The sequence below is a fragment of the Balaenoptera physalus genome, assembly GCF_965194825.1.
Source record: "Balaenoptera physalus genome assembly, chromosome: 1".
Classification (NCBI taxonomy): domain Eukaryota; kingdom Metazoa; phylum Chordata; class Mammalia; order Artiodactyla; family Balaenopteridae; genus Balaenoptera; species Balaenoptera physalus.
The window spans coordinates 79,420,333-79,447,307 of NC_138882.1; the positions used below are offsets into that span (position 1 = coordinate 79,420,333).

Sequence of the window (26,975 nt, forward strand, 5' to 3'; positions counted from 1 at the left end):
CAATACCACAGTTTGGGAGGGAGGCAAGTATTAAGGACAGAAATCTGAATTATGGAAGGGATTTCTTCTTTCATAAAGAAATGCAACTTTATTATTTTCAAGTACATACGTAGTGCCTCAAACTAATGTCTTACAAAAGGTCACCAAGTATAGGTCTTGTAGATGTTTCTTAACAAATACATAAGAACTGATGACAATTAGCCCATGCATTCACTATTTCTAAATGGATATTCCTAAAGTGCCCCAAAAGTATTGTTTTAGGAGACTACATATGCCACCCTAGCAATATTGTTTATGCTCTTAACTTACTAAACAAATGCCATTTTATTGATTGTGCAAAGATAAACTTTTGTCCATGGTCAATAAATCTCAAATTAATCAGGCCCAAATTAATATGGTTTCCCATTTAGCTTTCCAAGCCCAAGGCAATGACTCATTATTTCAAGGTACTTCTGATAAAGTAAAATTCCAGTGTAATGAAGTAATAGCCCTTGGGAGGTTGTTTATGGGCCTGATGTTTTTCTTTTTGCTTCCTTCCTTTCTGCCTTAGGTCTTCCATTTTCCTTAGGTGTCTCTCACACTTGCTTGGTTCATCTAGGATTCTCTCTACAGGACATTCCCTAAGCCTTCTAAGCCAGGCTTAGAGAATGGGCAGAGCTGTCTGCAGAGCAAAGTGGAGGTAGGGAGGGGGTTAGGGAGGGAAAAGCATCTTCCTCTAGGAACCTGAAACCAACTCCTTGTCTCAAGGGAAAGTGGGCACAATGATCACGAGCGTGAAGGGCGTTTGTCTGGGAGGAACAGCCCTGCTGTCTAAGAAGGTCAAAGGCAGGTCTCCTAACGCTCTCTCTTGCTGTCCAGAGGTTCTAACCACATCCATGACCTAAGCTGATTCTTCATGTCCCTGGAAGAGAGGAAGTTTCTGGGAACTTCTCTACCCCAATTCCAGCTTATGGCCAGGGACCTCCTTTTCCAGGGCTGGCTTGGCAGTGCCTGAGAGTGACGCAGGTTCATCCGGATGGGCGTGAAGGAGGAGGGGGGAGGGGCAGGGAATGAGCTGGCAGCTCCCCCTCTCAGCACCACATGGAACTTCTGAGGACTTAGCATTCTAAAGGGCGGGGTGTTACCAATCACACGTGATGGAGAGAACTGGAGCATCTGTGACACCTAGGCCTCAGGGACCAACAGACCACAAACCAAGGGTCAGTGGGGAACACCATGGGAATGGGAATCTCAGTGAAGCTCCATGGGAATCTCAGTGAAACTCCTGAGATTGCCTCCTGGTCCTGCCTCTGCTGCTACTCTGGTGACATTGGAATTGGTTCTACTGGCGGGGTGCTCTAAAGCAGGGGTCCCCAACACCCGGGCCTCCGACCGATACAGATCCGCAGCCTGTTAGGAACTGGGCCACATAGCAGGAGGTGAGTGGTTGTGAGTGACCAAAGCTTCATCTGCAGCTCCCCATTGCTCCCCATTGCTTGCATTACCTCCTGAACCATCCCCCTGCACCACCCCCTCCCCGTCCGTGGAAAAATTGTCTTCCATGGAACCAGCCCCTGGTGCCAAAAAGGTTGGGGACCGCTGCTCTGAAGGGCAGGTCACAGAGCTGGAGCCCAGAGATCTATGTCAGACATCCTGTATTGACATTCTTTCTCCTTTCATGTCCCCCTGCTCTGCCACACCCCACTCTCCCACCTGCCCGCCCAGCTCTGCTCTGGCGCTTCCTAAATGGCTTTGACTGGGAGACGGGCCAGCTTCTCCAACCGGCTGGCTTCCCTTTCTGGCCTCAGGCCCTAGCACTCACCAGGAGGCACCATTTGTGATTTCCAGGTCTGAGGGGGAAGCAGGGGACAGAGGCAGGAAGCAAATGAGGGGTGAAGGTGGGAAGTGGGGTGAGGTTGGAGAGATAAAGGGACACTGGTGATCTGAGACAGTTCCCCTCCTGGTCTAGACAGACCCCTGCCTTTCGGTGTTGATCTGTTCTAGTGGGAGGTGGGGGTGAAGGAACAGGGACCGGGGAGGGCTGGGGTACCCCTCGGTTCCTCAGGTAAGGTAGACAGCACGTGGAGTGGAGTGGAGCAGGATCTGGGGAGGGACCCCTGACATGTAGTGTCTGAGCTGATTGCTCCTACATAGGCCTCTGGGGCAATCACCCCAAGCTGAACTACCCACTCCCCGCAACTCGGCCTGCTGAGTTGCCTCATTCTCTCGCCCCAAGTCTTCTCCCCAAATGCCACCCCACTGTTTTCCACCCCTCCCCAACGCCATCCCTGCGACACCTTCAGGGCCCCCCGTCTTTCCCATGCTTGGTTCTTCTTTCCAACGGGCTCAGTAGTATGTCTCCTTCTCCACCCAGCCTGTTAGAGAGATTAGGCACAGGGGTTGCAGGGTGAGCTTAAGAGGAGGCAAGAGATAAATGTCCTAGGGGCTTGGTGGTTGAGGCCTGGGGAAGGGGCTGAGGAAAGCAGCTGTGGAAGGTGAAGGGGTGGGGGAGGGGACTCCATGAGGCCATGGATTAGGGGAAAGGAGAGACTTGCATTTAGCACAGGGGACGGTGGGCCCGGAGTGGTTTGGTTGGGGGTGAAAATACAAATGGCAACAGGGGCTGTTCAGGTAACAAGTGAGTTTCTAAAGGGCAGCCGTCCATTGTTGCTGTCCAGAAATGGGGCCCTGGGATCGACAGCGCCTGTGATTTTTCAAGAGAAGCCAGAAACTTGGATTTTATGTGAAAGCCCCTAAGTTTTAGATATTAGGCCAATTGAAAAACAAAAAACAAAAAACACCTGTGCAAGATAGGGCAGCCAAACCAAACAATATCCATGGACCATATTTGGCTTGTGGGCCATCCATTTTCGACCTCCAGTAAGTGATCAAAAATGCTTGTTGGGAAAAAAAAAAATACTTGGTTGATGACTGGGAATTAGGAGGGCTGGGTTGTAGCGCCGGTTCTGCTGTTTCGGCTTTCTGACCCTGAACGAATAAATTCACCTCTGCCCCTCTCTTTGTCTGTAAAATGTGGAGGTGGGACTAAATGACCTCGGAGGGCCCTTCTAGCTCTGATGTTCTGTGATTTCAGGTGGAAGGCGGAGGGCCTCAGAGACCAGTTGTGTGTTAGGTGGGACGGGAATCTGAGAGGGAGAGGTTCAGCAGAGTCAGGGCTCCTAGGACCCCGGACCCGAGGATCCGAAGGCACTGAGGAAAAGGAGCAAGGATCCGTAGTAGGAATGGAGTTCGGGTTTGGAGCCCTGGAGGGGGAGGTAGCCACAGTGGGGAGCTGCACTTTGCTGGGGTCGGGGTGCAGCGCCGAGGTGCTTACCACCTGGATATCGCCGCAGGATCAGCTTTCGGACCTCATCATAGATGAAGATGAGGAGACTGTAGGGGAAGGCGCAGAACCACCAAGTGACCCTGAAGAAACAGTGGAGAGTGTCAGGACCATCAGAGGTTGCATCAAAGGGACCAGACCTTGGATCCTAGCAGGGGGCCCTTCTAAAGAGACACTCACTTGAGCGGGTACATGCGCAGGGCCACACCCATGCCCGGGCAGTAAGACAGAAAGGCTGCCAGTGCTGTCTCCTCCAGGAGCCCAAAAATCAGAATCTTGTTCCTGGAAAGGCAAAGAAAAGAGGTTAGGTAGCGTTGGAGGGGAGGGCAAGGAGGGGCAGAGATCCAGGGTGACCCCTGGTGGTGGAAGGGAAAGAGGCGGGAAGAAACGCTGGGGAAAGGCTATAAATGACGTCTTCCCATGCCTTCTTCAAATGCTTCTTCTCATGCTAAATGTAACCAAAGAAAGATTGTCTTTAATTTTTCTGCTTACTGATTTTACCTCCGATGATTGTCTATAACACATACTTTCATTCATCAAATAAATGTTTCCTATGTGTTGGGTGATACGCTCTGTGCTGGAGATGCTGTGGTCAATGCAAGCTTCCTGCTGGAGACCTGGGAACCTGCCCTCACGCAGCTTATAATCTTGTTATTGCTCCAGGCACGTGGCCTTTGAAAGTGTCGTCTCCCCAGCAAGACGCTTGCTCCTTCACTTCAGGACCCAATTATGTCTTCTACCCTCTCAGTGTCTCCTACAGCCCCAGGTAGTTGTTGGTCATAGATATTCAATAAAGAAGGGAATGTTTGTAAAGTACTCAGAAAGGGAAAGCTCACTGGATAAAAAGTGCTGAATATATATTCACCACATCAGAACTGAAGAACAGGAGAAAATAAGGCTCTGAGGACAGTGTCTGGACTCGGACAGGCGGGGTCTAGTCCCAGCCGGGCCGCTTACTAGCTTCTGGTTGTAAGCAATGTTGCTTAACGTCTCTGAGTCTCATGCTCCTTCTCTGGAGGAGATAGTACCTTTATATCCTACGGTTGCTGGGAAGATTGTGGGAGATAATGCGTGGAGAGCTCTTGAACGTGGAACATTCTTAGCTGTATTTTATAATCTCATGCACTGCACCTCTTCATGGCTTAAGCCAGTGGTTCCCAAACTTTTCACTCATTAAGGATACCTCTTATTTTTCTTCTATAAAGGCCGCATTTTAATTGATTTTTGTCTCTCCAGCTGCATTTGTTAATAAGTAATGAATATAGGGAATTCCCTGGCAGTCCAGTGGTTGGGACCCTGTGCTTCCATGGCAGGGGGCACGGGTTCGATCCCTGGTTGGGGAACTAAGATCCCGCATGCTCCACAGTGAGGCCAAAATAAAAGGAATGAATATATTTTCCCAATTAAAAAATTAATTAGCAATACACACGGCTTCCAAAGAGAATCGTGCATTAGTATGTGATCGCTATAGTTCATACTTAGGCTTCTGCCTGATAATGACACTTTGGTAAGCTTGGGAATCTTCTTAGAGGAAGTGCTTAATTTCCATAAAGCTGTTTGAATAATGCACAGAGCATCTCTGAGGACCCCTGAGGGTCCAGACACCCCAGGGTGGGGCATAAGGTGCTAAGGCTGCCTCGGGCCAGGTTACTTGTTGGTATTAGTACTCCTTCCCTGTCCCAGTCTGACTTTTGTTTAGTTTCTTTTCCACTTGCCTCTCAGATGGGCAGGATTTAGCTGGGCTGGTTATGTCCCCTGCTTGCTCTGTCACCCATGCCCTGCATGGTCAGTCACCCCGTGTCTTGGACCCTCTGGTCCTCATTCTCTTCTCACTGCCTTGTCCCCATTAGTGTTTTTAGCTCAGTGGAATCTCCTTCCTTCATCTAACAGACTTTTCCCTTTCCTCTCCCTAGGATCTCAAACGCTATTAACTTCACTAGAGTTTTGGCATTTTTTTTTTTCTCAAACTAAGAAATTGTGACAAAATTCACGTGGGGAATTGTGCCCATTGTTTGCAGTAGAAGAAAAGAAAGATAATGGGAGTGATACCTTCGGCACTGACCACCATCCAGGTTGGAGCTGCAGAGGAATCACTGGGTACCCCCCAGGTGCCAGGCTCTGTGACAGGTGAGCCACCCAGTGTAGTAGCCCCGAGCTTGGGCTTCAGAAACAGAGCTGGCTGAGCTATTTCCAGCTGGGTGACCTCAGGCACACCATTTAACTTTTTGCGGGTGTCTCTTATCCATAGAATGAAAATAATACCTCCCTCACAGAGCTACTGTGAGGTTTGACGATGTCTGTGAATCACTTAGCGCAGTGACTGGCATGTGTAACTCACACTATAAGAACTTGACCCTGAGCAGCTCACAGCTCCCACAAGGACAACATCACCACCACAAGGCAAGTGCTAGAAACTAGAGCTACCTGCCGAGTGGAGGGGAGCACAGGAGACCCTGTATTTAGGGCTGGGCCAAGGGGTGGGGTGAGTATAGAGTATAAGATAGAGGAAGGAAGTGAGGAAGGAAGAAGGGAGGGAGAGAAGAGGTATGGGGAGAAGATGAAAAGGAAGGACGATGGAAGGAGACCATAATGAAGGAGATTTTAGGAGCAAATTAAAACTCATCAGAAAGAGTCATAGCCCTCCTTCCTCTTCTCTCATCTATTTCCAAAAAGGCTACGGATATACAGCCGGGCAACTACAATCGGAGACCCCAGCCGGAGTGGCTGGGTGAGTGCGCCCTGAATGCGCTCTGCCTGGTGGGCAGTGCCAGTGGGCGGTGCTCACTTCATGCCCTGCTGGAAGACTGAGTTGCGGCGGGTCTTGCAGATGATGAGGTCAGCCCACTGCACGACCACGATGCTGGCAAAGAAGGCCGTGTGGCAAGTGAACTCCACCACCTTCCGCTGCTCATAGGTCTGGGGGAGGGCGGGCAGAGAGAGGTGCGAGTGTGAGAGGAAAGGGTAGGAACAGGGTGCCGCGTGGTCCAGGGCAGATGTTAAACCCTGGGCACCTACTCCACCCTTAGTCCCCAATCCCACTGGCCACGACTGACCGCTCCTGCCAGACGTTCAGCCCCACCCTCTCATATGTGCGCATCTGCACTTACACAGCCCCACTTACCCACTCCTGTCCGTAGCTGTCCTCCAGGTCGTTCATGGACCGGTCGTCCCAGTCGAGGCGGATTCCCAGCAGCCGTGAAGGCAGGAAACCATTCTCTGCCAGGATCACGAAGTAGGTGAAGAAGCCACCCAGCGCCTGGATCATCCCTGTGGGTGGTGGGCAAAGGACAAAGGGCAGGGCCTGGGTCATAGAAGGTAACAGGATGGGGCCAGCCCCTACAGGCCAGAGAAGGACATCCCTGACCCTTGGGGAGTTGGCCCCTATCCTGGAATTTTGCAGGGGGATCATCGCTCCAAAGGCTGGGAAAAGCATCTTCTTGGGGTTCCCTCCTGAGCCCCGGGCCCGGCCGCACCGATCTGTCCATAGGCCATGCTGATTAGCCTCTCGTTCACCAGCTTGTCTGTCTGCGGGTTTCTCGGCTGCCGCTTCATGATGTCACTCTCAGCTGCCTCATAGGCCAAGGAGATGGCAGGGACCTGTGCAAGGGGGCAGTTGGGGAGAGGACGGCATTTGAAGGGAGAGGGTGGGAGCAGAGGATGATCAACAGTGAAGAAACTTTGACACAATTCAAACACTTATAAAGACCCAAGACCCTGGACATCCCTGGTGGCGCAGTGGTTAAGAATCCACCTGCCAATGCAGGTGACACGGGTTCGATCCTTGGTCCGGGAAGATCCCATATGCCGTGGAGCAACTAAGCCCGTGTGCCACAACTACTGAGCCCACGTGCCACAACTACTGAAGCCCGCGTGCCTAGAGCCTGTACTCCGCAACAAGAGAAGCCACTGCAATGAGAAGCCCGTGCACCGCAATGAAGAGTAGCCCCCGCTCGTCACAACTAGAGAAAGCCAGTGCACAGCAACGAAGACCCAGCGCAGCCAAGAAAAAAAGAGACCCAAGACCCTATCATCTTCCAGGCTTTGTGCTCATTTTCTCTGCAACCCTCACAGCCTGCTCAGCTGTCCCTGATGCACCTTTCCTTCCATCTGTGGCCCACCCCTACCCGCTGCGCCCCCATGACTGCCTTGCCTGTCCCCTCCTCCAACCCATGACCTCACCATGTCAGTGCCCAAGTCAATGCAGAGGATGGTCACAGTGCCCAGAGGCAGGGGGATGTTGGCGATGATGAACAGCAGGAAGGGGGTGATCTCGGGGATGTTGCTGGTCAGGGTGTAGGCGATGGATTTCTTCAGGTTGTCAAAGATCAGGCGGCCTGTGGGGAGGTTCTGAGGGCATCAGAGAGATCAGAGGGACCCTCCCCACCCCTAGCCCCTGAAGCATGGCCGCTCGTCTACCCAACAAAGGGAGATTTTGTGTTAGAGGGAAGCTAAAGCAGGCGGTGGGTGCCTGAAATCCTGAGTTGAGTCTGTAATTGGGGTAAAAGGCAGGGAAGCAGATGTTCCAGCTCAGACATCCTGGACGGCATCCCAGCCCGTGTAGCCCCCTCACCCTCCTCCACACCCGTGACGATGGAGGCAAAGTTGTCGTCCAGCAGGATCATGTCGGCTGCCTGCTTAGACACGTCAGAGCCAGCGATGCCCATGGCAATGCCGATGTCCGCCTTCTTCAGCGCGGGGGAGTCGTTCACCCCGTCCCCTGTCACCGCCACAATGGCTCCCTGGGGAGAAGGTACAGCCAGGCTGGGGGTGCAGCCCCTGCACGCGCCTGGCCCTGGCCCTGGCCTTGACCCTTACCCCCTTGCTCACCTGCCTCTGACAGCCCTCCACGATGATGAGCTTCTGCTGAGGAGACGTCCGGGCAAAGACAATCTCCGTGTGGTTCTTGAGGATCTCGTCCAGCTGCTCTGACGTCATGTCCTTCAGGTCAGAGCCGTGCACCACACACGCCTTGGCTTCTCTGGAGGCAGAGGCAGAGCCGGTTGATTCCCCGGTACCCCACCAGCCCTCCTTGCCACTGCCGGGGCTTCCCCAACAGCTTCAGTCTTCCTCTCCCTGACACTCAGCGACCTGCCTGTCCCATTTCTCTCTTTGAGGGAGTGGTGCTCAGTCCTCACCACGCGGCAGCATCACAGTCGTCAGTACAGTGTGCTGGGCCAGGTGCTACTTCCTTTATACGCATCTCGCTCCTATAGCAACCAGCAGCGTGGATACTACCCTAATTTTGAAGTGGAGAAAATGGAGGCTCGGGAAGGTAAAGTGACAGGTCCAAGGTTACACAGCTAATCAGTGGCACAGTCTGGCCACAGACTCGGGACCAGGGCACCGGCAGTTAGGACCAGATACCCTCAGGGGATGCTCAAGCGTCCTGTGGGAGAGGCTGAGTTGATGGGGGAGGGGTCCTGCAGAGCCTCACCTGGGGTTGACTTGGCTGACAGGAATGTTGAGCCGGGCTGCAATGTCCTCCACCGTCTCGTTGCCCTCTGATATGATACCCACACCTTTGGCAATGGCCTTGGCTGTGATAGGGTGGTCCCCGGTCACCATGATCACCTGGCAGGAAGGAGAAAAGGGAAAAGGAAAGCAGCATTAAGGTTTTTTTTTTTTTCCTCCTTTTATTCCTTTCCCAAAGTCGGAAGAGCTAGACCTCTAGATGGTGGGACTGGAAGATCCCAGCCAAAATAATGGAACTCTGTGTGTGTGTGTGTGTGTGTGTGTGTGAGAGAGAGAGAGAGAGAGAGAGAGAGCGGGTGAGGGGGAGAGACAACGACAAGTTGTGTTCAGGAGATCAGAGATAGTTTGCCTAACTGGAGGAAAGCCTCTCTGACAGAGTAACAAGTTAATGAGGGTCCCTTGGAAGAGCAGCCTCAAGGATTGTTTAGGAGTTTGAATTTCATGGGATATGAGGATATGAGGTTGTCACAGCTGGAAGGACCCCTAACAGCTCCTTCATTTTACCAATGAGGAAACAAAGGCTTAGCAAGGGGCCCATGATTTGCTCCGGGTCCCAGGGAACCAGACGGACATGGTTTTCTTAGTGCCCAGTGTGATGTCTGCCGACATCCTAATCAGACAGGGCAGGGATGGGAGGGAGACATTCCCTCCCATCCCTCCCTGCTGCCTTCCACCACCTGTTCCTCTGCCTCTGACATCCCTTCCCAATGTGGGAAGAAGGTGATTCCTGCCTGATCCGTGACATTCATTGCTGCTGTTGCAGAATGGATGGAGCTGGATGGGGGAGGTGGTCAGCATCTGAGAGGCTGGTAAAGAGGATGTTGCAAGCATCAGGAGGTCAGTGCTGGCTTAGGAGACCATTTGCATGTAGGGGTTTGTGGGACAAATCCCACAGATACTGAGAAGGAAGCCTCTTCATGCCCCGCTGCCTTCTCTTCCACCCCTAAAAGCCACATGGGCCTCCCAGCTGAAAGACAAAGCATCTTAGCAGTCCTCATCCTACTCAACCCTCTGAGGGGTTTGGCACTGTCTACCACCCCCTCCGTGAAGCCCTGTCCTCCCTTGGCTCCCATGGACTCCTTCATTCCCAGTTCCCCTCCATCCCTCTTCGTGTTCTTTCCCACCTGAGCGAGGAAACAGCTTTGGTGTCGCCTAGCAGACCTAAGGTGAAACACTGACCTTCCCCAAGTGCCTTCACTGAGTCTCAGCAGAATGGAGATGATGAGTCTTTCCTTCCAGTTCGTCTTGAGGAGTTAGTGGCCTTAGGTGGACACTCACTAAGGGTTACCTGTCACCGCCTTCCCCCTCATCACTGGTTCCTCCTTCTCCACTTGCCCTTCCTGTTGGTGTGGCCCAGGGTTTCCTTCCCCTCCCCTTTCTTCACCCCTGCTCTTTTCCTGAGCAATAGACTCAAGCATACTAGCGTGTCTTTAATCTGTACTCACATGGGAACGAGACTGAACTCTCCTGTCCTGGCCCCCTTTCTTGAGCTCTCAGCCATATTCCTACTTTCCCTGAAACCTCTCCCCCTGAGCATCTTACAGACCCCCCGATCTCAGGGCGAAGTGAACTCCTTATCTCTGCTCCCCACCCCCACCGAGCTTTCTCCTCTGCTCCCCACCTGAGATACTATCCATTCGATTCATTCAGTCCCTTTATCTCCTGGATCTTCTCGCCTCCCCATTTGAGTTTGGTCACCAAGTTCTCAGAACATCTCTCAAAAGTAACTACTCCACTCCTTTTGTCGCTGCCCTCATTTGGGTCATCATCTTGCCTGAGCTATTGCAATAGCCTCTTATGCTGTCTCCCCAACCCCAGTTCTTCTCCAAACCCAGCCCCTCCCCCATCCAGGTAGCCTCCTAAGGGCTAGCTCTGCCCTGTGACACCTGCGGCTCTCTGTGGCTCTCAGGATAAAACCCAAGTCTGGCATTTAAGCAAAATCCTTCCAACTGGCCCTGGCCCTGATTGCAGTCTCCATCTCCGGCGCTCCTCGGCCACCTCCCACTGCCACATGCACATGCCCCGTGCAGTCCAACCACGGCTGGGTACACACTGTTCCCTGCTATTGACACGCCTTCCGCTCCCTCCCTGCCTTACAAAAGGCTCTTCAGCCTTCGGGGCCCAGATCAAATATCATGCCCTCTGTAAAATATTGTCCAGTTCTGCGGGGTGGACTTAACTGCTCCCTGCTGCTCTGCGTTCCCTGGACATGCTTTCCCCAGGCCTCGGTGACTGTTCTGATCATGGTAACAGGCTGCCTGGCGAGAAGGGGAGCACGGGCTTTCTGGATGAGCTGGCCTGGCTTCCTATAGCCAGTCTCCCTTTTACGAGCAGTTTTATTTTGGGAAAGCTACTTACCCACTCTGAGTCTCAGCTTGTTTTATTTTTAAATGGGGATAATGATGCCTACCTTGGAGACATTAGAGTGGTTGCAGGGTTCAGAAATCACATATATGTGCATATATACATGTAAGCCCTCTAGTGTGATGGTTAAAAAATAGCAGATACCTCAGTTCAAATCCTGGCTCTACCACTTATCAGCTCTGTGGCCTTGGGCATGTTACTTTGCGTCTCAGTTTTCGTCTCTGTAGATAAGGGAAAATACTAGTGCCTACTTGTAGGGTTGTTGTGAAAATCAAATGAGATCATACAGGTTTGGTGCTTAGAATAGTGCTTGATGCATATAAAACCTCACAAAACAATGGGCTCGTTTTATTATTAAAGTATCTGACCCTTAGCGGGTGCTCAAAGACCCTATCTGTTAAAATTGTTCTGTGATTAATTTAAAGGCATTTGTTTCTCCTGAGGGATCATGAGCTCCGGAGGCCAGGCACTGCATCTCATTTGTCTTTTGTATCCCCAGTGCCTGGTGCAGTCCCTGGCCCTCAGTAGACAGGTTGAGTTGAACTGATTTGGAAGTAGGTGAGAAGTTGAAAAAGGAGGAACAAGCGATGGCACCAGAATTGGTAACTGGACAGGTTAAGAGTGGTAAAGAGCTGTATCTTGGAAACAGGAAAGTAACCAAGATCGAAGGGATTTTTGTTTGTTTGTTGAACTCCAGCACCTTGAACAGTGATCAGTAAACAATAAATATTTGTTGAATGAAGCACAAATGTCATACAGAGAAGGGAGTGGTCATTGAGAAGCAATTGCAGTTGGAGAAGAGAAGGTGGGAGAGGTATGCTTAGTGGAATGAGGGCCAGAGCTAGTCTACGGGGTTATGGGGCGGAGGTGAGTGGCTGCAGGCGAGAGCCTACTAATCTCATCCTAGACGGCTAGAGAGACTGGGCAGTAGCTGGGAAGGGGAGGACAACCAGATCTCCACGATAAGGTTGACTGATCGGCTTGAAACCAGAATGGAAGGAGCCGTGCCCCAGAGAGAGAGGATGGGTGTGGGAGACTGGTCACTCTGAGCAAAAGGGACAAGGGTGAGAGCTCCAAGGCAGGGACCGACCTTTCCTTGCAGATGGACGGCTTCTCCTCTCAGTCAGCAGGAAGGAGGCCACCAGTGGCCCAGGTCTCCCCAGGGCAGCAGCCTCTGCGGCCCCTGGACTTTTGGTGTTTGAGAGGAGGGACAAAGTGAGGTTGGTACCTTGATGCCTGCACTCCGGCACTTGCCCACAGCATCCGGCACGGCAGCCCGTGGAGGGTCAATCATGGACATGAGCCCCACGAAGCAGAGCTTCTCCGTGGGAAAGTTCAGCTCATCTGTGTCGAATTTGAAGCCCCGAGGAAACTTTCCAGAGGGCAGATTCAGTTGACAGAAGCCTGAAGGGGACAGAAGGGAGGAGTGAGAGCAGCAAGGTGGCTCCCGGGCTGCCCCCAGAGCCCCTCATCCCAGGGAAGCCTTTCTCAGCCCTGCTCCCTGCTTCTGACCCCTCACCTAGCACTCGCTCCCCCAGTCCTCCCAGCTCCAGGTAGGCATTCTGGAAGGCGTCTTGCATCTCCTTGTCCAGAGGGACCTCCTTGCCCTGCACCAAGATGGAGGAGCACCGGTCCAGGATGCGCTCGGGGGCCCCCTTCATCACCAGCACGTGGCTCTGGGGGCTGTCTTCTCTCTCGTGGATGGACAGCTGGAGAAAGAGGAAAGGCAGTTACAGAGGGGCCACACTTGTCTTGAAGCTCCAGTGCCCAGCACGGTGCCTGGGACAGAGCAGAGGCTGGTAAGGAAAACTCCCTTAATAAAATAACCCCTGATCCATCAACCATTGTCAACATAGGGAGAGTCTCCGTGTGTGGATGGGTGTTTGGACCTCATAGTCCTAACCCTGTAACCTGAGAGTCATCTTCCCATAGGACATTCATTCACTCAGCAAATATTTACTCCTATCAGTTAGGACAGGCCCTGTGCTAGGGGAGAGGTGGCTTTGTCATCAGCACGCCCCATCACCACACTGGCCTTAGGGGATCTTTACCCCTATGACTTTTACAGGACATAGCTGAGACTGCATTCTTGGCATTTAACAGATGCCCACAGGCTGAGGGATACCCTAAGGAAATTTCCGACGTATGGTTCAACTGAATGGGATGGAAGGGTTGGGGGACTGGAGCCAGAGGATGTGGAGCCCTGGGAAGAAGAGTTGAGAAGGTGACAGGTTGTAGTAAAGGAATGAAGGTTTGGGAGCTGGGTGTGGGGTTGGTCGTTGCAACCAGACATCTGGTCACCCACGTTGCCCCGGGGGATGAGGCAGGGGTGGAAGGGTGCTCAGATGCTCTCTCTCCTGCTGTTGATTCCCCTTTGACTCTGTGTGCCCCTCACTTCCATCTCTCCCTCTTCCCTTGACCTGGCACCCAAACCAGACCTGGTACTTATTGGTTGAGTTGAAAGGGATCTCCGCCACCTTGGGGTTTCTATCCCTCATCTTCCGCACGGAGCCGCAGGACAGCTCAATGCACTTGAGCAGAGCTGACTCGGAGGCATCACCAGCTGTGTCCCGCTGCCAACAAGGAGAATTCAGTGTCACAGTGGAGGACCAAGGAGGGAGGGCACTGACATCCCCGAGGCAGCCACAGGGTGCAAGAGGGGAAGCTGGGCGTCAGCAAAGTGGGCAGGCTGTGGCGATCTCCCAACCCCCTACCTTAGACACAGAGATGTTCTCCTGCCCTGCCTTGAAGACAGCACGGTTGCAGAGACCAGCAATCCGGGACAGGGCGGTCCACGTGGGGGATCGTTTGTCGAAAGTGGCCCCTGGGAGGAAAGGAGAGAGAAGCAGGAGCTTGGCTCTCCTTTAGACCTCTTATCTCACCCCACCCGTCCCGCCACTCCAGTGCCCTGAACATCCTCCGGTCCCCTCCACCCACTCTGGGTAGAGCACTCAATCACCAGACTGATCTTCTGTGGTGTCAGCCTCATGGATCTGGTTGTCAAACCACATGTGGGCGACGGTCATGCGGTTCTGGGTGAGGGTGCCCGTCTTGTCGGAGCAGATGGTGGAGGTGGAGCCCAGCGTCTCCACCGCCTCCAGGTTCTTCACCAGGCAGTTCTTCCGAGCCATGCGCTTGGCTGTCAGGGTCAGACACACCTGGTAGAGAGAGAGGGCAATAAAAAGGGCTCAGCCTGAAGCTGGAGATATCCATGTCCTTACCTCAGACCATGGCTCTGTCCCTCCTCCCTTGATCCTACTCCACGAACACTGAGAGAGACCTAGGTGTAAGTCATGAATGTGTTCCATTTTAGACGTGTTGAGCTGAGATCATGAGTGTATATTTAGGTGAAGTGTCCAGTAAGGAGTTGAAGATATTTGGCCAGAGCTCCAGAGAGGACCAGAGTAGAACAGGGTGTAGGTATGTGTGAGTCATCACCACCGAACAGGCACCAGAAACTGGGAGGAGATGAGCTTACTCAGGGGCATCAGGAGGAAAGCAGAGCACTGAGAACTGAGGATCGGTGGAGGTGGGGAGGAGAAGACAGTGCAGGGGACTGGGGAGAGGAGAATCAGGGTAGTGATGAGTCACAGTCATCAGTGAAGGAGAGAATGCTAGGAGGGTGGACAGCAGTATCCATTTCAGCAGCAGAGTTAAGGACGGGAGCTGAGGAAAGGTCACTGGATTTGCTAGTTAGTCACTGGTGACCTTGGAGAGAGCATTGATGGGAGAGCATTGACAGGAGCCAGGATGAGCTCCAGAGGGCAGTGGGGAGATGACTAGTACAAGGGTTGTGAGGAAAGGCAACCAGGACAAGCTCTGGGAGAGAAACTGAGAGCGAAGGCACAGCCCAACCTGAAACCTTTCAGACTCAAACTCTGAGCCATGTATTAAATGATCTTTTTCAGACTCACATTCTAAGCCATGTATTAAAGGAGAATCAAATATGTGATTTTAGGGGCTGGAAGTAAAAAAATTGCAGAGAAGCCATAGCCTCTCTTGCTTTTGAGGCAGGGTAGCAAAGCCCTCCCCTGGAGGCCCCTTGGCCTGACCCACTCACAGTGACAGTGGCCAGCAGCCCCTCAGGCACATTGGCCACGATGATGCCGATGAGGAAGATGACTGCCTCCAGCCAGCTGTAGCCCAGGATGAGGGACAGCACGAAGAAGGATACCCCCAGGAACACAGCCACCCCCGTGATCAGCTGGATGAAATGCTCAATCTCCATGGCTATGGGTGTCCGCCCGACCTCCAGGCCTGAGGCCAGAGTGGCTATGCGTCCCATCACCGTCCGGTCACCTGTGGCAATCACGATGCCCCTGGCAGTGCCTACAACACAGGAAGGGACACCAGGTTGGGTGCCTTGGGGTCCCAGGAACTGAAGTCTCATCCTACTTCCTGGGAGAGGAAAACCATCACAGAGTAAACAAGCCAAAGACTCCAATCCTGGTGGGTCACTGTCATTAGATCGTACCTCCCTTGGCTTCCTCTCCCAGCATAGATGGCCAATCCCAGACTCAATACAACAGCAAATTATTTTCTCTTATACCTGGGCCTGGGGAGAAACCTTGCAAATAAACTCAAGGTTCAAACTGAGGAGATTCAGTAAATGAAATAAAAGTATTGCCTGTGGTATTTCAGTAAGATCAATCTCATACTTGTTATCATCCAAAAATATATTACAAACACAAAGTAAAGCACTTATGGATTTTCCCTGTAGTCTTAAGTTTTTCTTTCTCAACACTAGGCACGAATCTTTATAGAAGAAGCTAGGCAATCTCTAGCCCTTATGTAGACATTCCAGGGGTCTTCAGGGGAGGAAGTGTGCTGGAGTGGAAAGAGCATGTATCGGAGCCAGCCAAACCTAGGTTTGCATCCATCTTTGAATTTCTACCTAGGGATTGTTTTAATAATGAAATGAGACAGTGCTGTCATACACCTAGAGCAGTGCCTGGCACATAGTAGGCACTCAGCAAATGTTAGTTCCATTCATTTCCTCTCCTCTCTTCAAAGCCAGTTCAGAGTAAGCAATGGACATGTTTTACTAGGCATTTTTGTCAATTGTGGGAAATGTAGAGCAAATTTCAGAATCTCAGTACATTAAAAATTTAGGAAACAATGTGTGATGATTTTCACTATGATTCTAATTTGCTGAAGGAGGGGGAAAGCCCAGAGAAACAGAATACACACTGAAGAGAAGTGAGAAACGGGAAGGGAAAGGTATGTGTGAGGAGGGGGGTGCAAGGCCTCCTCTGACCCACTTTCTGAGGCCCAGGGTCTAGTCAGTCTCTTCCTCCCACCAGCTCTGTCTCCGGCCTCCCTCTCTGAGTCAGCCCAACTCTGCTCACTGGCACAACCAAAGAGGGCAAGGGTTTCGGTTGTGCTTGGACTCTGGCCACTCAGTGGCGGCAGCTCTGGGAGCTCTTCCTGGCCTTTGGTCATCTCTAGAACCCAGAGCAGTGGTGGGGCACACCAGGCAGCCTGTGCATGACCAACAGTTTCTTTTGGTGAAGCGCAGGCCAGGATGCAGCCTGAAGGAAGGCCTGAATGTTCACCTGGACTGAAAGCTTTCCTGTCCCTTCCCCAGCCTGGGCCCTGGTCAAAGCAAGGGTCAGAGAACGAAGCAACTAGTCCCAGAACCAGGAGAGATGGAAGCCATCAGTCAAACCAGAGACTTCTAGGAATCAAGGATGGTTTGGGGCGTGTGCGTGTGTGTGTACATGCACGTGTGTGCGTCTGTGTATGTGTGTACGGGTCTTGGCCCATATCTGAAGGCTTGGGAATCTGCGCTGTCCTGGGGTGGACAGAACAGAGCTCTTTCTGTGGGGAGGTGACTTTTCCCTGGAATCATGCCGCCCCAGCCAATTCCCTGCTCTCTGGAGGGGACTAGTTCTGTAACACTCAGGGCTCTCTGCCCCTTCAATTCCCTCCTCTATAGCCGGGCTTTTGACAAGTAAGTACAGCCATAGCCCCCAGTCCTGCCTGGAGGCTCAGGATGCAGTCTCTTCCCTCAGCTGATGCTGGGACCAGGGGCTCCCCACCAGGCTAGCCTCTCACCTTCCACGCAGTTGGTAGAGAAGAAACAGATATTGCGGGTCTCCAGGGGGTTCTCGTGGGTGAACTCGGGGGAGCGGGTCTGGGGCTCCGACTCGCCTGTTAGGGATGAGTTATCCACCTGAGGAGGAAGGCAGTGTGGAGTCATCAGATGGGCAGACGCATTCATGCACGTACAGCTGTGTCCTGACCCCAGCCACACTCAGTCTCCATGACACCCAAGACAGAATTACACTTGCCCTCATCACATATTTATAGCATTACTCAGCTATTGTCCCTGCTCTGGTTTGGAATCTGGGCTCTCACTGGCTTCTTCTGTGACCTTGGGCAAGTTATTTAACCAACATTGCTTCCCTTCACTCATCTGTAAAATGGAGAATGGAAGTAGAATCTCTGAATTGCACAACTACAGGGGGTGCCATTAACACCGTAGTCGATGAAAATGGCACCGTCTAGGGTTGTGCATGGCATGACTCGTGTGGACACATGCAACCACCCGGCACGATTATACCATTCTTGCAGAGTTAAATTAGGTAGCCTATGTGAATGTATATAAAGCATCTGACACATAATAATACTCAATACATGATTGCTATAAAGTGGATATCAAAGAAACACCGGGGGTGCAGAGCATTCATGACACACAGATACAAGGATGCATACGTGTAATATGTGAGACAAGGTGTGGCTGGGCAGTGTGGGGCAGGTGTTGACATCTGGACCTGGGCCTCCCAAACTTGAACCTTCCAACGGGCCCCTCTCAGCTTTATACAGCTTACTTTGTGGACTCAGCCAGTGGCTCTGGCCTGGCCCCCTCACCTTACAGCCGTGAGAAGAGATGATCCGGAGGTCGGCAGGCACTCGGTCTCCACCCTTCACCTCCACCAGGTCTCCCACCACCACCTCCTCCGCATTGATCTGCATCTTCTCTCCTTCCCGCACCACGAGGGCTTGCTGTGGGGAGGCCCCGGGGATCTCAGGAGATGCTCACCTCTACCCCTACCTTCCTCTTTTGCTGGTGTCCCACCTCGCCTCCAACCCCACCAAGGGGGACAGACCTTGCACCCTTAGCAACAAAATAGGTCCTGGCGTGAAGAGCTGGAGGGTCTTTTCTGCCTAAGCCTCCATCTCAGAGCCCAAGGAGGTGAAGAGATGAGTCTCCCAGAAACCTTATGCCCCAGCCTGGAGCCCAGCTCCGCCATCTACCTGAGGCACCATGTTCTTGAAGGAATCCATGATCTTGGAGCTCTTGGCCTCCTGGTAGTAGGAGAAGCAGCCAGTGACGATGACCACAGCTGCCAGCACCACGCCCAGATACAGCTGGTAAGGAGAAAGGTTTTGAGGGACCTGCTCTTTTCCCAACCCTAGAGGGGCAGCTGCCACTCAGGATGAGCATTCAATGCCCCCCTTTGTCTGCATCTGGGAGAGAGAATTGTGGAAGAAAGTCCTTCTCTCCCACCTCTCCTTCAACCTCCTAATCCCCAACCTCCTAAGACCGGAGGGGGTGGGGAAAATCATAGGGAGTTCCCAGGACTAGGATCTCTCTAGGGGGTAAAGACCCAGGGATGCAGACAAGCCCACTCAACTGTGAAGGAACAGGGAGTGGCTGTCTCAATCGTGAATGATTGTGTATGTTTGTGTTGGAGGAGGAGTGTCTGTAGATATGTATAGAAGTCTCATCCCATTTCAGCCTAAAGAGCAGAGGGGCTGTCAGACTGTACAGGAAGGTCTTGCTCCCTGACCCTCACCCACTGTACTGGAGATTCAGGGCTGGCGGACAGAATCATGGGCTGGTCCAGGGGTCAGGCGTGCTGGCTCACATTGTCATTGGACGGTTCATCCTCCATGGCAGCCTGGATGCCGTAGGCCAGGAAGCAGAGGATGGCCCCAATCCACAGCAGGATGGAGAAGCCCCCGAAAAGCTGGCGACAGAACTTGACCCACTCAGGGGTGGTCGGGGGTGGGGTGAGGGCATTGGGTCCATCCCGAGCCAGAATGTCCTGGGCCCGCTGGTTGGTGAGGCCCTGAGGGAGGCAAGGAGAGGTGTGGGAGCTGAGCTCGCATCTGGAACCAGCCAGGCCCCTCACCACTTCCCACCAGCTCCCTGGCAGCGGAATAATGTCCAGGTGGAGAGAAAAATCCCACCTGGTCGGAAGGGGTAGGGGACCATCAGGAGAGGCCACACGGAGGAGGTGGCATTTGCAATGGGTGTTGGAGGACTTGAAGGCTGAGTAGGATTTTGGCTGTGGTCCCCCCACCTCTGGTCAGCCTTGGGTTGAGACACATTTTGGTTAGGGCCACAATAATCTCCTCTGGAGGCAGCCTTGATAAGACTCCCTGGAAAGACATCTCAATTGATCTCCACCCCCCACCCCATCTCTCTGCCTTCAGATTCCCCCCTTCACCAAGGATTCAAGAAGAGTCCTACATTATTGACCATGAATGTCACACAGCTTTGGTCACCATCCATCTCTTTCCCAAGAAAGCTTTGCCTGACCTGTTGCCCTAGCCCCAGGCTGGCTCACATGTCCCCTCTCTGGGTCCCATTGTATCCCAGGCATGATTCTAGAGCTGTACTCACTGTATGGCACTGGAATTCTGTTTGCCTTCCTTTCTGCTGCTAGACTTTGAGCTCCTTGAATGCAGAGGCCACTTCTTACTTCTCTTTTTATCTGTCCCCTCATTTATTTAATAAATGTGTATTGAGCGCCTACTACATGCCAGGCAATATGGTCAGTGCTGGGGATCCAGAGATGGACAAGATCCACAAGCTCCTGCCTTGTACAGCGTATGATCTCGTGAGGTAACACACTATAAATAGACATTACTGCCAGAGAGTGAAAAGTGTTATTTAAAAAAGTAAAGTAAAGGAAGGGGGTGTAGAATTTTCAAAAAGGCAGTCAAGGAAGGCCTACAGGAGTAGGTATGCACCCATTACATTTCTGATGAATGATTTTTTTACTTTTCACAATGATGGGCTTGGCAATGTGACTGTGCCACTACCTATTGATATGAACGTGGGAAGCTACTCTCTCTCTGAGTCTCCTTGTTTTAATGAACAGGTCTCCACACCTGGCTTGTTGTAAGGATCAGAGGAAAGTATGTAAAGCATCTATCCCAGTGCTACATGCATAGCAGCACCCAACGCATTACTCTGATAATAGTCATGGGTTCCCCCACTATTGCATGTATGTCAGTTCCACGAGAGGAGGTGTGTCACTGAAGCTGCTTGGGATACAGCCCTGCCCAGAGGCCCTCCAGGGCCTGGGTTTTAAGGAATTCTGGCTTCCAGGCACTCAGGAACGGAGCTGTAGACCAGGAAGCAGGGGATCTGTGTTCTAGCTTCGGCCTTGCCACCAACTAGTCCCTTGTCTCTGGGCCTCGGTTTCCTTAACTGTAAAGACGGTTGGATTTGAGTTTTAAGGCCCCTCCTACCCTGAGGCTGCGTGGTTCTCTCACCTCTTTGGTGCCCTCCCTAGAAGCCCCTTCACTGACCTTGGACAGATCCACTTGGTACTTGCGGCCCAGCTCATCCAAGGACAGCTTGTGGTCGTCCTGGAGAAGGGAAAGCAAGTTGCTTTGGGGAAGGAGGCAGAGTGCGTGTGTCTAGAGTGCATCTGCGGGCACTGAGAGCACAGCAGTGAGGCAAGGAGCGTGGGGGCGGTGGGCACGAGCTTCCCTGAGGGGCAGCTTTCCCAACATGGGAGCCCTTTTCCATGGCCTGGCTGGGCTGGCTGTGGGCTCACCATGGTCACCTCCTTCTTCAGCTCATCCAGCTCCTTCTCTTTCTGTTTTTTCTTGCCGCCCCCATTTTCCGCAGTGGTGGCTGCAGGTGAGTACTCGCGGCCGGCCTGCAAGAGGAAGGGAGAGCCCGGGGAGTCAGGGAGGATGGAGGCTGGAGCCTCTATTCCCACTGGATAGCCTGGGACCCCAGGCATTGGGAGTGGGGGGCCAGTGGATTCAAAGTCAGTGGTCATCCCAGGGGAGGAAAGGGGGTTGCAGGGTGGCGGGGACCCCAGGCCCTCAGTTTGAAAACTATTAGCAGAGCCCCAGGGCTCTACATTTGAACTTCGGGAAAGGCTGAGGGGCTCAGGACTCAGGAGCCCACTCTTAGCTTTTGAGCAGTCGGCCTCATGCTAAGATTTTGTTTGTTGAAAGAACCCTGTTCTTAAAGCAAAGTAAACAAAAACCTTAAAAACAACCATCCTACACTATTTAGAACTGTAGAAGGGACTGGACAGGGTAGGGGGGTCGTTGAGGAAGCAGTAGGATGTCTTTGTCCCAACACCATGGCTGCTTTACTCAGAGAGGAGTAAAGACAGTTAGGAATGGGGGGGGCAGTTAAGAGTCTTTGGGGAGTCAGGGGTCAGGGCAGGGAAGTGCCTGGAGGAGGAGGGGAGCCACAGGGTCTGGTGGTGGAGTGTGGAAATGGGATGAGCAGGGCTCACGGACGGAGAAATCAGTAGTCAGAGGATCAGTGCATCCAGGAAATGGGCACGCAGAGCGTCCTGGGAGCCCTCCCTATCCTGCTGCCGCCTCCCACCAGAACGCAGGATTTGGGGCTGGGGTGAGTCATGGCCTCTTGCTGGCAAAGGTTTGTGGGGGAGTACCCCCAAGCCCCCCTCGCCTCCAGCCTGGAATGTGAAGTGACTCCCCAACCCCTTTGGCCACGGCACTTTTGGGGCTAGGCTGCCGCTGCTTGGGCAGGATAAAAGGTGCTGGAAGATCATGTGTCTGCAAGTCCTGTCAGCCAAGAAATAAAAGTTGACCTCAGAGCTGAAAAAAAAAAATTGCGACTGGGTAAGAGGCAATTCACAGGATTTGAAGCCCCAGAGCACAATTGGGTGAGGAGGGGACTGGGCCCTGTCTGTCTAAAAATATAAGAAATTGTCTCTGAGTGTGGAGAATGGACTTGAGGACATGGCGAGGGGGAAGGGTAAGCTGGGACGAAGTGAGAGAGTGGCCTGGACTTATATACACTACCAAATGTAAAACTGATAGCTAGTGGGAAGCAGCCGCATAGCACAGGGAGATCAGCTCTGGAGCTTTGTGACCACCTAGAGGGGTGGGATAGGGAGGGTGAGAGGGAGGGAGACACAAGAGGGAGGAGATATGGGGATATATGTATATGTATAGCTGATTCACTTTGTTATACAGCAGAAACTAACACACCATTGTAAAGCAATTATACTCCAATAAAGATGTTAAAAAAAAAAAAAAAGAAATTGCCTCTCTTGGGGCTTCCCTGGAGGCGCAGCGGTTGAGAGTCTGCCTGCCAATGCAGGGGACACGGGTTCGAGCCCTGCTCTGGGAAGTTCCCACATGCCGCGGAGCAACTAGGCCCTTGAGCCACAGTTACTGAGCCTGCGCGTCTGGAGCCTGTGCTCCGCAATAAGAGAGGCCGCGATAGTGAGAGGCCCGTGCACCGCGATGAAGAGTGGCCCCCGCTTGCCACAACTGGAGAAAGCCCTCGCACAGAAACGAAGACCCAACACAGCCATAAATAAATAAATAAATAAATAAATAAATAAATAAATAAAAAAGAGCATCAGGTTCTTAACTTAAAAAAAAAAAGAAATTGTCTCTGAGGATAAATCTAAAACTGAAAATACATGGAACTCTTAGGTCCAGGCATTCCTGGGTCCTTTAGTGAAGTCAGGTGAACATTTTAACAGGAGCCTCGTGAGGCTACCATCTCCCCCTCCTCTTACGGGTCTGTGGTCTCCTCACCGCCACCAGGCTTCCAGGGCCTCACAGGGGCCTTCCGGGGGAGAGGGTGGGGAATTTCTCCTTCCAAGGGGTCTTGGGTGATAGGACAGGAGGGAGCTGGGGAGGCCTGGGGTGGCGTGACAAGTGCCTTCCCACCCCCTCTACCTCCCCAGGCTCCTCTCCTCCCACCTCCCTCAGGGTGTCGTGTCCTTGTCACAGAGGGACTGTTCAGTTCCTGTCCTGTGCCTCCACTTTTCCACTGGACACTAAGGGCCATGCCAGGGTTTCAAGAATGAGCTTTCCTATACTATGATGAAATTCTTTTTTTTTTTTCTGTAAAGAGGGAACACCTGGGTGGGATCTCCAGTCAAGGTGTTTGCCCTTTTTTTTTTGCAGGATAATTTATTTTTTAAAAACAGACTTTTTCTTTCAGAGCAGTTTTAGGTTCACAGCAAAATTGAGCAAAAATGACAGGCTCCCATATACCTCCTACCCCACCCTGCACGGCCTCCCCACCATCAACATCTGGCACCAGAGCGGTACATTTGTTACAATGGATGAACCTATGTTGACACATCATTATCACTCAAAGTCCATAGTTTACATTAGGGTTCATTCTTGGTGTTGCACCTTCTGTGGATTTGGATGAATGCATAATAACATATATCCATTATTACAGTGTACAGAGTAGTTTCACTGCCCTAAAAATCCACTGTGCTTGGGGATGATACTTTTTTTACCGTCAAAGAGGAGCCATCCAAGGAATGTGGCAGCTGCCCTGATCACAAGAGATCACGCATCTAGCACCTGGAGATACAGAAGTCTGACCAGTGAAATCAGGAACTGGGGTGGGGGAGGTGCAGTGAGAGGTGGACACCGTTATCGCCCAGACACTAAAGATCTAGAAGGATCATTAGAATGATCTAGCCTCTTTGCAGGCTGTGTTGCTCGGAAGTGCTCTTCTCAGCAAAGGTGATCAGTAAATCTTGCATTTGTTTCCACGTGAAACATCTATGAATCAAGGCTATTTTTGGCTTCCTGAAGGCTGATCTTCCTGGGGAGACCGAAGCAGCCCAACAGTAGGAGTGGGGAAGGGCTGTGAGTAGTGTTACCTCTCGCTTCCCCAGGTGACTCAGGGGGGCTCATTTAACTGAATGGATTGAAACGTCCTGGATTCACAAATCTAATGTTTTGGATTCTGTCCTTGGTGGGACAGCACTGAGAAATGGATGAAAAGCAGCGAAGACACAAGAGGCCAGAGATTGGGTTGGATAAGCTTCAATGTGACCCTCCATAGCTCCTGGGGCAGGAACAGGGTCTGGGCATTCACAGAGGAGGGGGCTGTGCCTGGGGGCCAAGGAGCAGAGCCCAGAGAATTTCTGTACATACAGGCATGAAGTAAAGTTCATGAAAATTAGAATCAAAGGCATGGTTTAAAAAATTTCCCAGCCCACATATGTACGTCTGGCATGTACAGATGGTGGCTAAGCAAGGAAGCTCTGAGCAGCAGCCCCTTTCCCTAAGTGCCCATCCTGCTTTCCTGCAGGCAGGCACAGAGCTGGGGACACACTGCTCCGTCCCACCTCCTGTCCTGGCAGGGACCTCAGGCTCTGCAGCCAGGAGCCTGCGGAGATTCGGGGCCAGCGGGCTGCCCAGGCAAGAAAGAGAGGAAGCAAGGACCACTCCCCTCCCCTCCTCCCTCCCCCATCCACAAGTCCAAAGTCCCCCTCTCTGGGCCTTGAGTGCTGAAGGAGAACAGAGAGTTCTTTCTGAGAAAGCCCAGGGCTGGGACAGAGTCGGGGCAGCTGGAAATCAGCCAGCCCTCCCCCCACCGCTGCCCTTCGGTGGCAGCTGGAGCAGGCTGGGCTCCCTCCCACCAGGGTTGTCCCTTCCCCCAACTCCCATGCTGCCCTTCACAGTCACAGGGTGATGAGGTGACAGTGAGCCCTTGCTCTGCAGGGAAAAGGGGGATTTGGATGGGGGGTGCCTTCCCTCTTCAGGGGTCTCCTGGCTGGGTGAACTCCAAGCTCCCTCCCTAAGTCCCCCCACTCTCCCCAGCCTCAGTCTGGACAGAACCAGACCTGCTCGCTGACTCGCTACTGGGAGTAGATGGGAAGGGAGTTCAGGGATGCTGGGGGAGAAGCACAGACCCCTGAAGAAGTCAAGGTCAAATCATTTCTCAAGCAGGACCTCTTGAGCTGGGTCCACCCTGTGCTAAGGTGGAGGAGGGGAGAGGTCAGAGGTCCTGCGCCTCAGCTGGGGACTCCCGTTCCCTGGGGGAACAAAAGATGTCAAGGTGCAGCTGAAGGTCCCCAGACGGTATCTTCCCATGGTTGTGAGCTCTTCCTCTGTGAAGCCCACACGTCAGACATAGCTCTTCACAGACCTCACATGCCCTCACACCGTGACATCTATGCTCACTCATGCTTGATGGTCTGCACGTTTGCAAATTTGTCTGCTGAGACACAAACACAGGTGCTAACCCATGAATGTCTGTATCAGCTGCAGCCTATGGAGAACACATAAAAACACACACACATACTCACACACCAGTTCTATTTATAGCTCCCACCCTAGCTCAGGAACCCTGGTGTCCAAGCTCCGAGTTTTCTCAGCTGCTAAACTCAGTGTGATACCATGTCCTTGCCTGACCCCCCTGGGCCCAAAGAGCCCTACAGCTCCCCACAGGCGCCTTCTTTCCTCAGCACCCTCCCATCGCTCCCCAGGCCCTTTCCCTCCCTGCTCTCTTCTGCCAGCATTCCACAAAAGGAAAGCCGCCAGGCGCAGGATGTAAAGGGATTGGGTCACTTTTCTCCATATGGAAATTTCATTTCAAAGAATTCAAAGCCCTGGCCCTGCCCCCCACCCCCCTTCCCTGGCGGTTGTTAATCTTCCCCTTGGCATACCCAGTGCTGCAGAATGCCACAGGCTGGGGTGGACTGAGGGGGGTGCCGGCGGCTCTCACCAGCCTCTGGGAAAGTCCTCAAAGCACATGGCTTGCAGCCAGAGGACAATGCTGCCCGGGACATCCGGGGGCGCTGGACGGGGGGCTGGGGACACATCACTCTTCCTCCGCACCCTCCGCCCAGCTGTCCCTGGAGCTCAGGGCCCCGGAGCTGGTGTCCGGAACTGCTTGGTGACTCTGGAGGGGATGGCCCCTGCCCCCCTCTCCAACCTCAGATTGGACCCCCATCCTCTCAGGCTGGGACTCCCAGAGGAATGGATACTTTCAGAGGGTGGCGAAGGCGGGGAGGATTAACAGTACCAAATGTCCCTTCAGCTGGGAGGCTGGGAGATGCGGTGAGAGAGGAGGAACTGTGGGGATGTGGCTGGAGGAGCAGGGACAGAGATGAGGGAGGGGGTGGAGGGAGGGCCGGAGGGGATGCGAGTGGTGGGCTGCGGGGCTAGTGCTGGGGCTGCTGGTGGAGAGGACAGCGCTTGGGCGGCTGAGCGCTATGGGTCTGTGCTGTGGGGCTGTGCACACAGTCGTAGCTGGGACACTGTCAGTTCCAAGTTCAAACCAGCCCACTGCTCCTCCCTCCGTATCCCATCTCCACCTCATCCTTTCCCTCCAGCCCCCCTCACCGTCCAGAGAGCCCTACTGCTCCCCCCAGAGAGGCCCCTGCTCTTTGGGGATACTCACCCCACGGCCCATCTTGGGGCAGAGTGGCTGAGGGACCTGGATGGGGGAGGTCACCAGGAGGATCCCAAGCTCACACCGCCAGCCTGGGGTGGCCAGAGACCCCGGCAGACAGACAGAGACAGTGAGCAACAGGGGAGCTTTAAATAGGTCCCTCTCCCCCTCCCCCCCCCCCCCCCCCCCCCCCCGCCTTCCCCTTCTCGGGAAAGAAACGTTTGTTGAAACTGGATCTCTGAGGACTCCTCCCCTCCCGCCCCTTAAGCGACTGGCCTGTGGAAGGTCCGTTTGTCCCGCTGAGTGCTCCCCCTGGGCTCCCCTCACCCTCCAAGCCCTGGCCTGGGGCCACTGCTGCTGAGAGCAGGGAGAGGCCGTGCCGGGTTGGGAGCATGCCCCTTAGGGACAGGCGGAGGGGGT

At 53.0% G+C, this 26,975-nt stretch overlaps 1 protein-coding gene across 2 annotated transcripts; it reads right to left on the bottom strand.

The window, feature by feature from the left end:
* Nucleotides 1-49: 49 nt before the first annotated feature.
* LOC309662600 (sodium/potassium-transporting ATPase subunit alpha-2) lies at nt 50-26,705 on the bottom strand. Of its 2 annotated transcripts, none has more exons than XM_082465534.1 (23): nt 26,565-26,705; nt 20,959-21,063; nt 20,708-20,767; nt 19,033-19,236; nt 18,419-18,532; nt 18,032-18,166; nt 17,216-17,333; nt 15,219-15,487; nt 14,118-14,316; nt 13,873-13,982; nt 13,597-13,731; nt 12,678-12,867; nt 12,387-12,562; nt 8,757-8,893; nt 8,150-8,300; nt 7,905-8,061; nt 7,502-7,656; nt 6,796-6,919; nt 6,444-6,589; nt 6,108-6,238; nt 3,503-3,604; nt 3,314-3,405; nt 50-2,354 (listed from the first exon to the last, which is right to left on the bottom strand). In XM_082465534.1, the coding sequence occupies exons 1-23, from the start codon at nt 26,574-26,576 to the stop codon at nt 2,326-2,328; spliced, it is 3,051 nt and encodes a 1,016-aa protein (XP_082321660.1). In that variant the 5' UTR covers nt 26,577-26,705; the 3' UTR covers nt 50-2,325. The 2 variants fall into 2 exon arrangements, with proteins under 2 accessions (XP_082321660.1, XP_082321659.1); XM_082465533.1 differs by having other exon boundaries at nt 7,893-8,061.
* Between the last annotated feature and the right edge of the window lie 270 nt (nt 26,706-26,975).

Coding starts and splice junctions, on each gene's coding strand:
- LOC309662600 (XM_082465533.1), bottom strand. Junction 13,732..13,872: donor AGAACATCTCTGTGTCTAAG/GTAGGGGGTTGG, acceptor CCTTGTTGGCAG/CGGGACACAGCTGGTGATGC. Junction 12,563..12,677: donor ACTGGGGGAGCGAGTGCTAG/GTGAGGGGTCAG, acceptor TGTCCCCTTCAG/GCTTCTGTCAACTGAATCTG.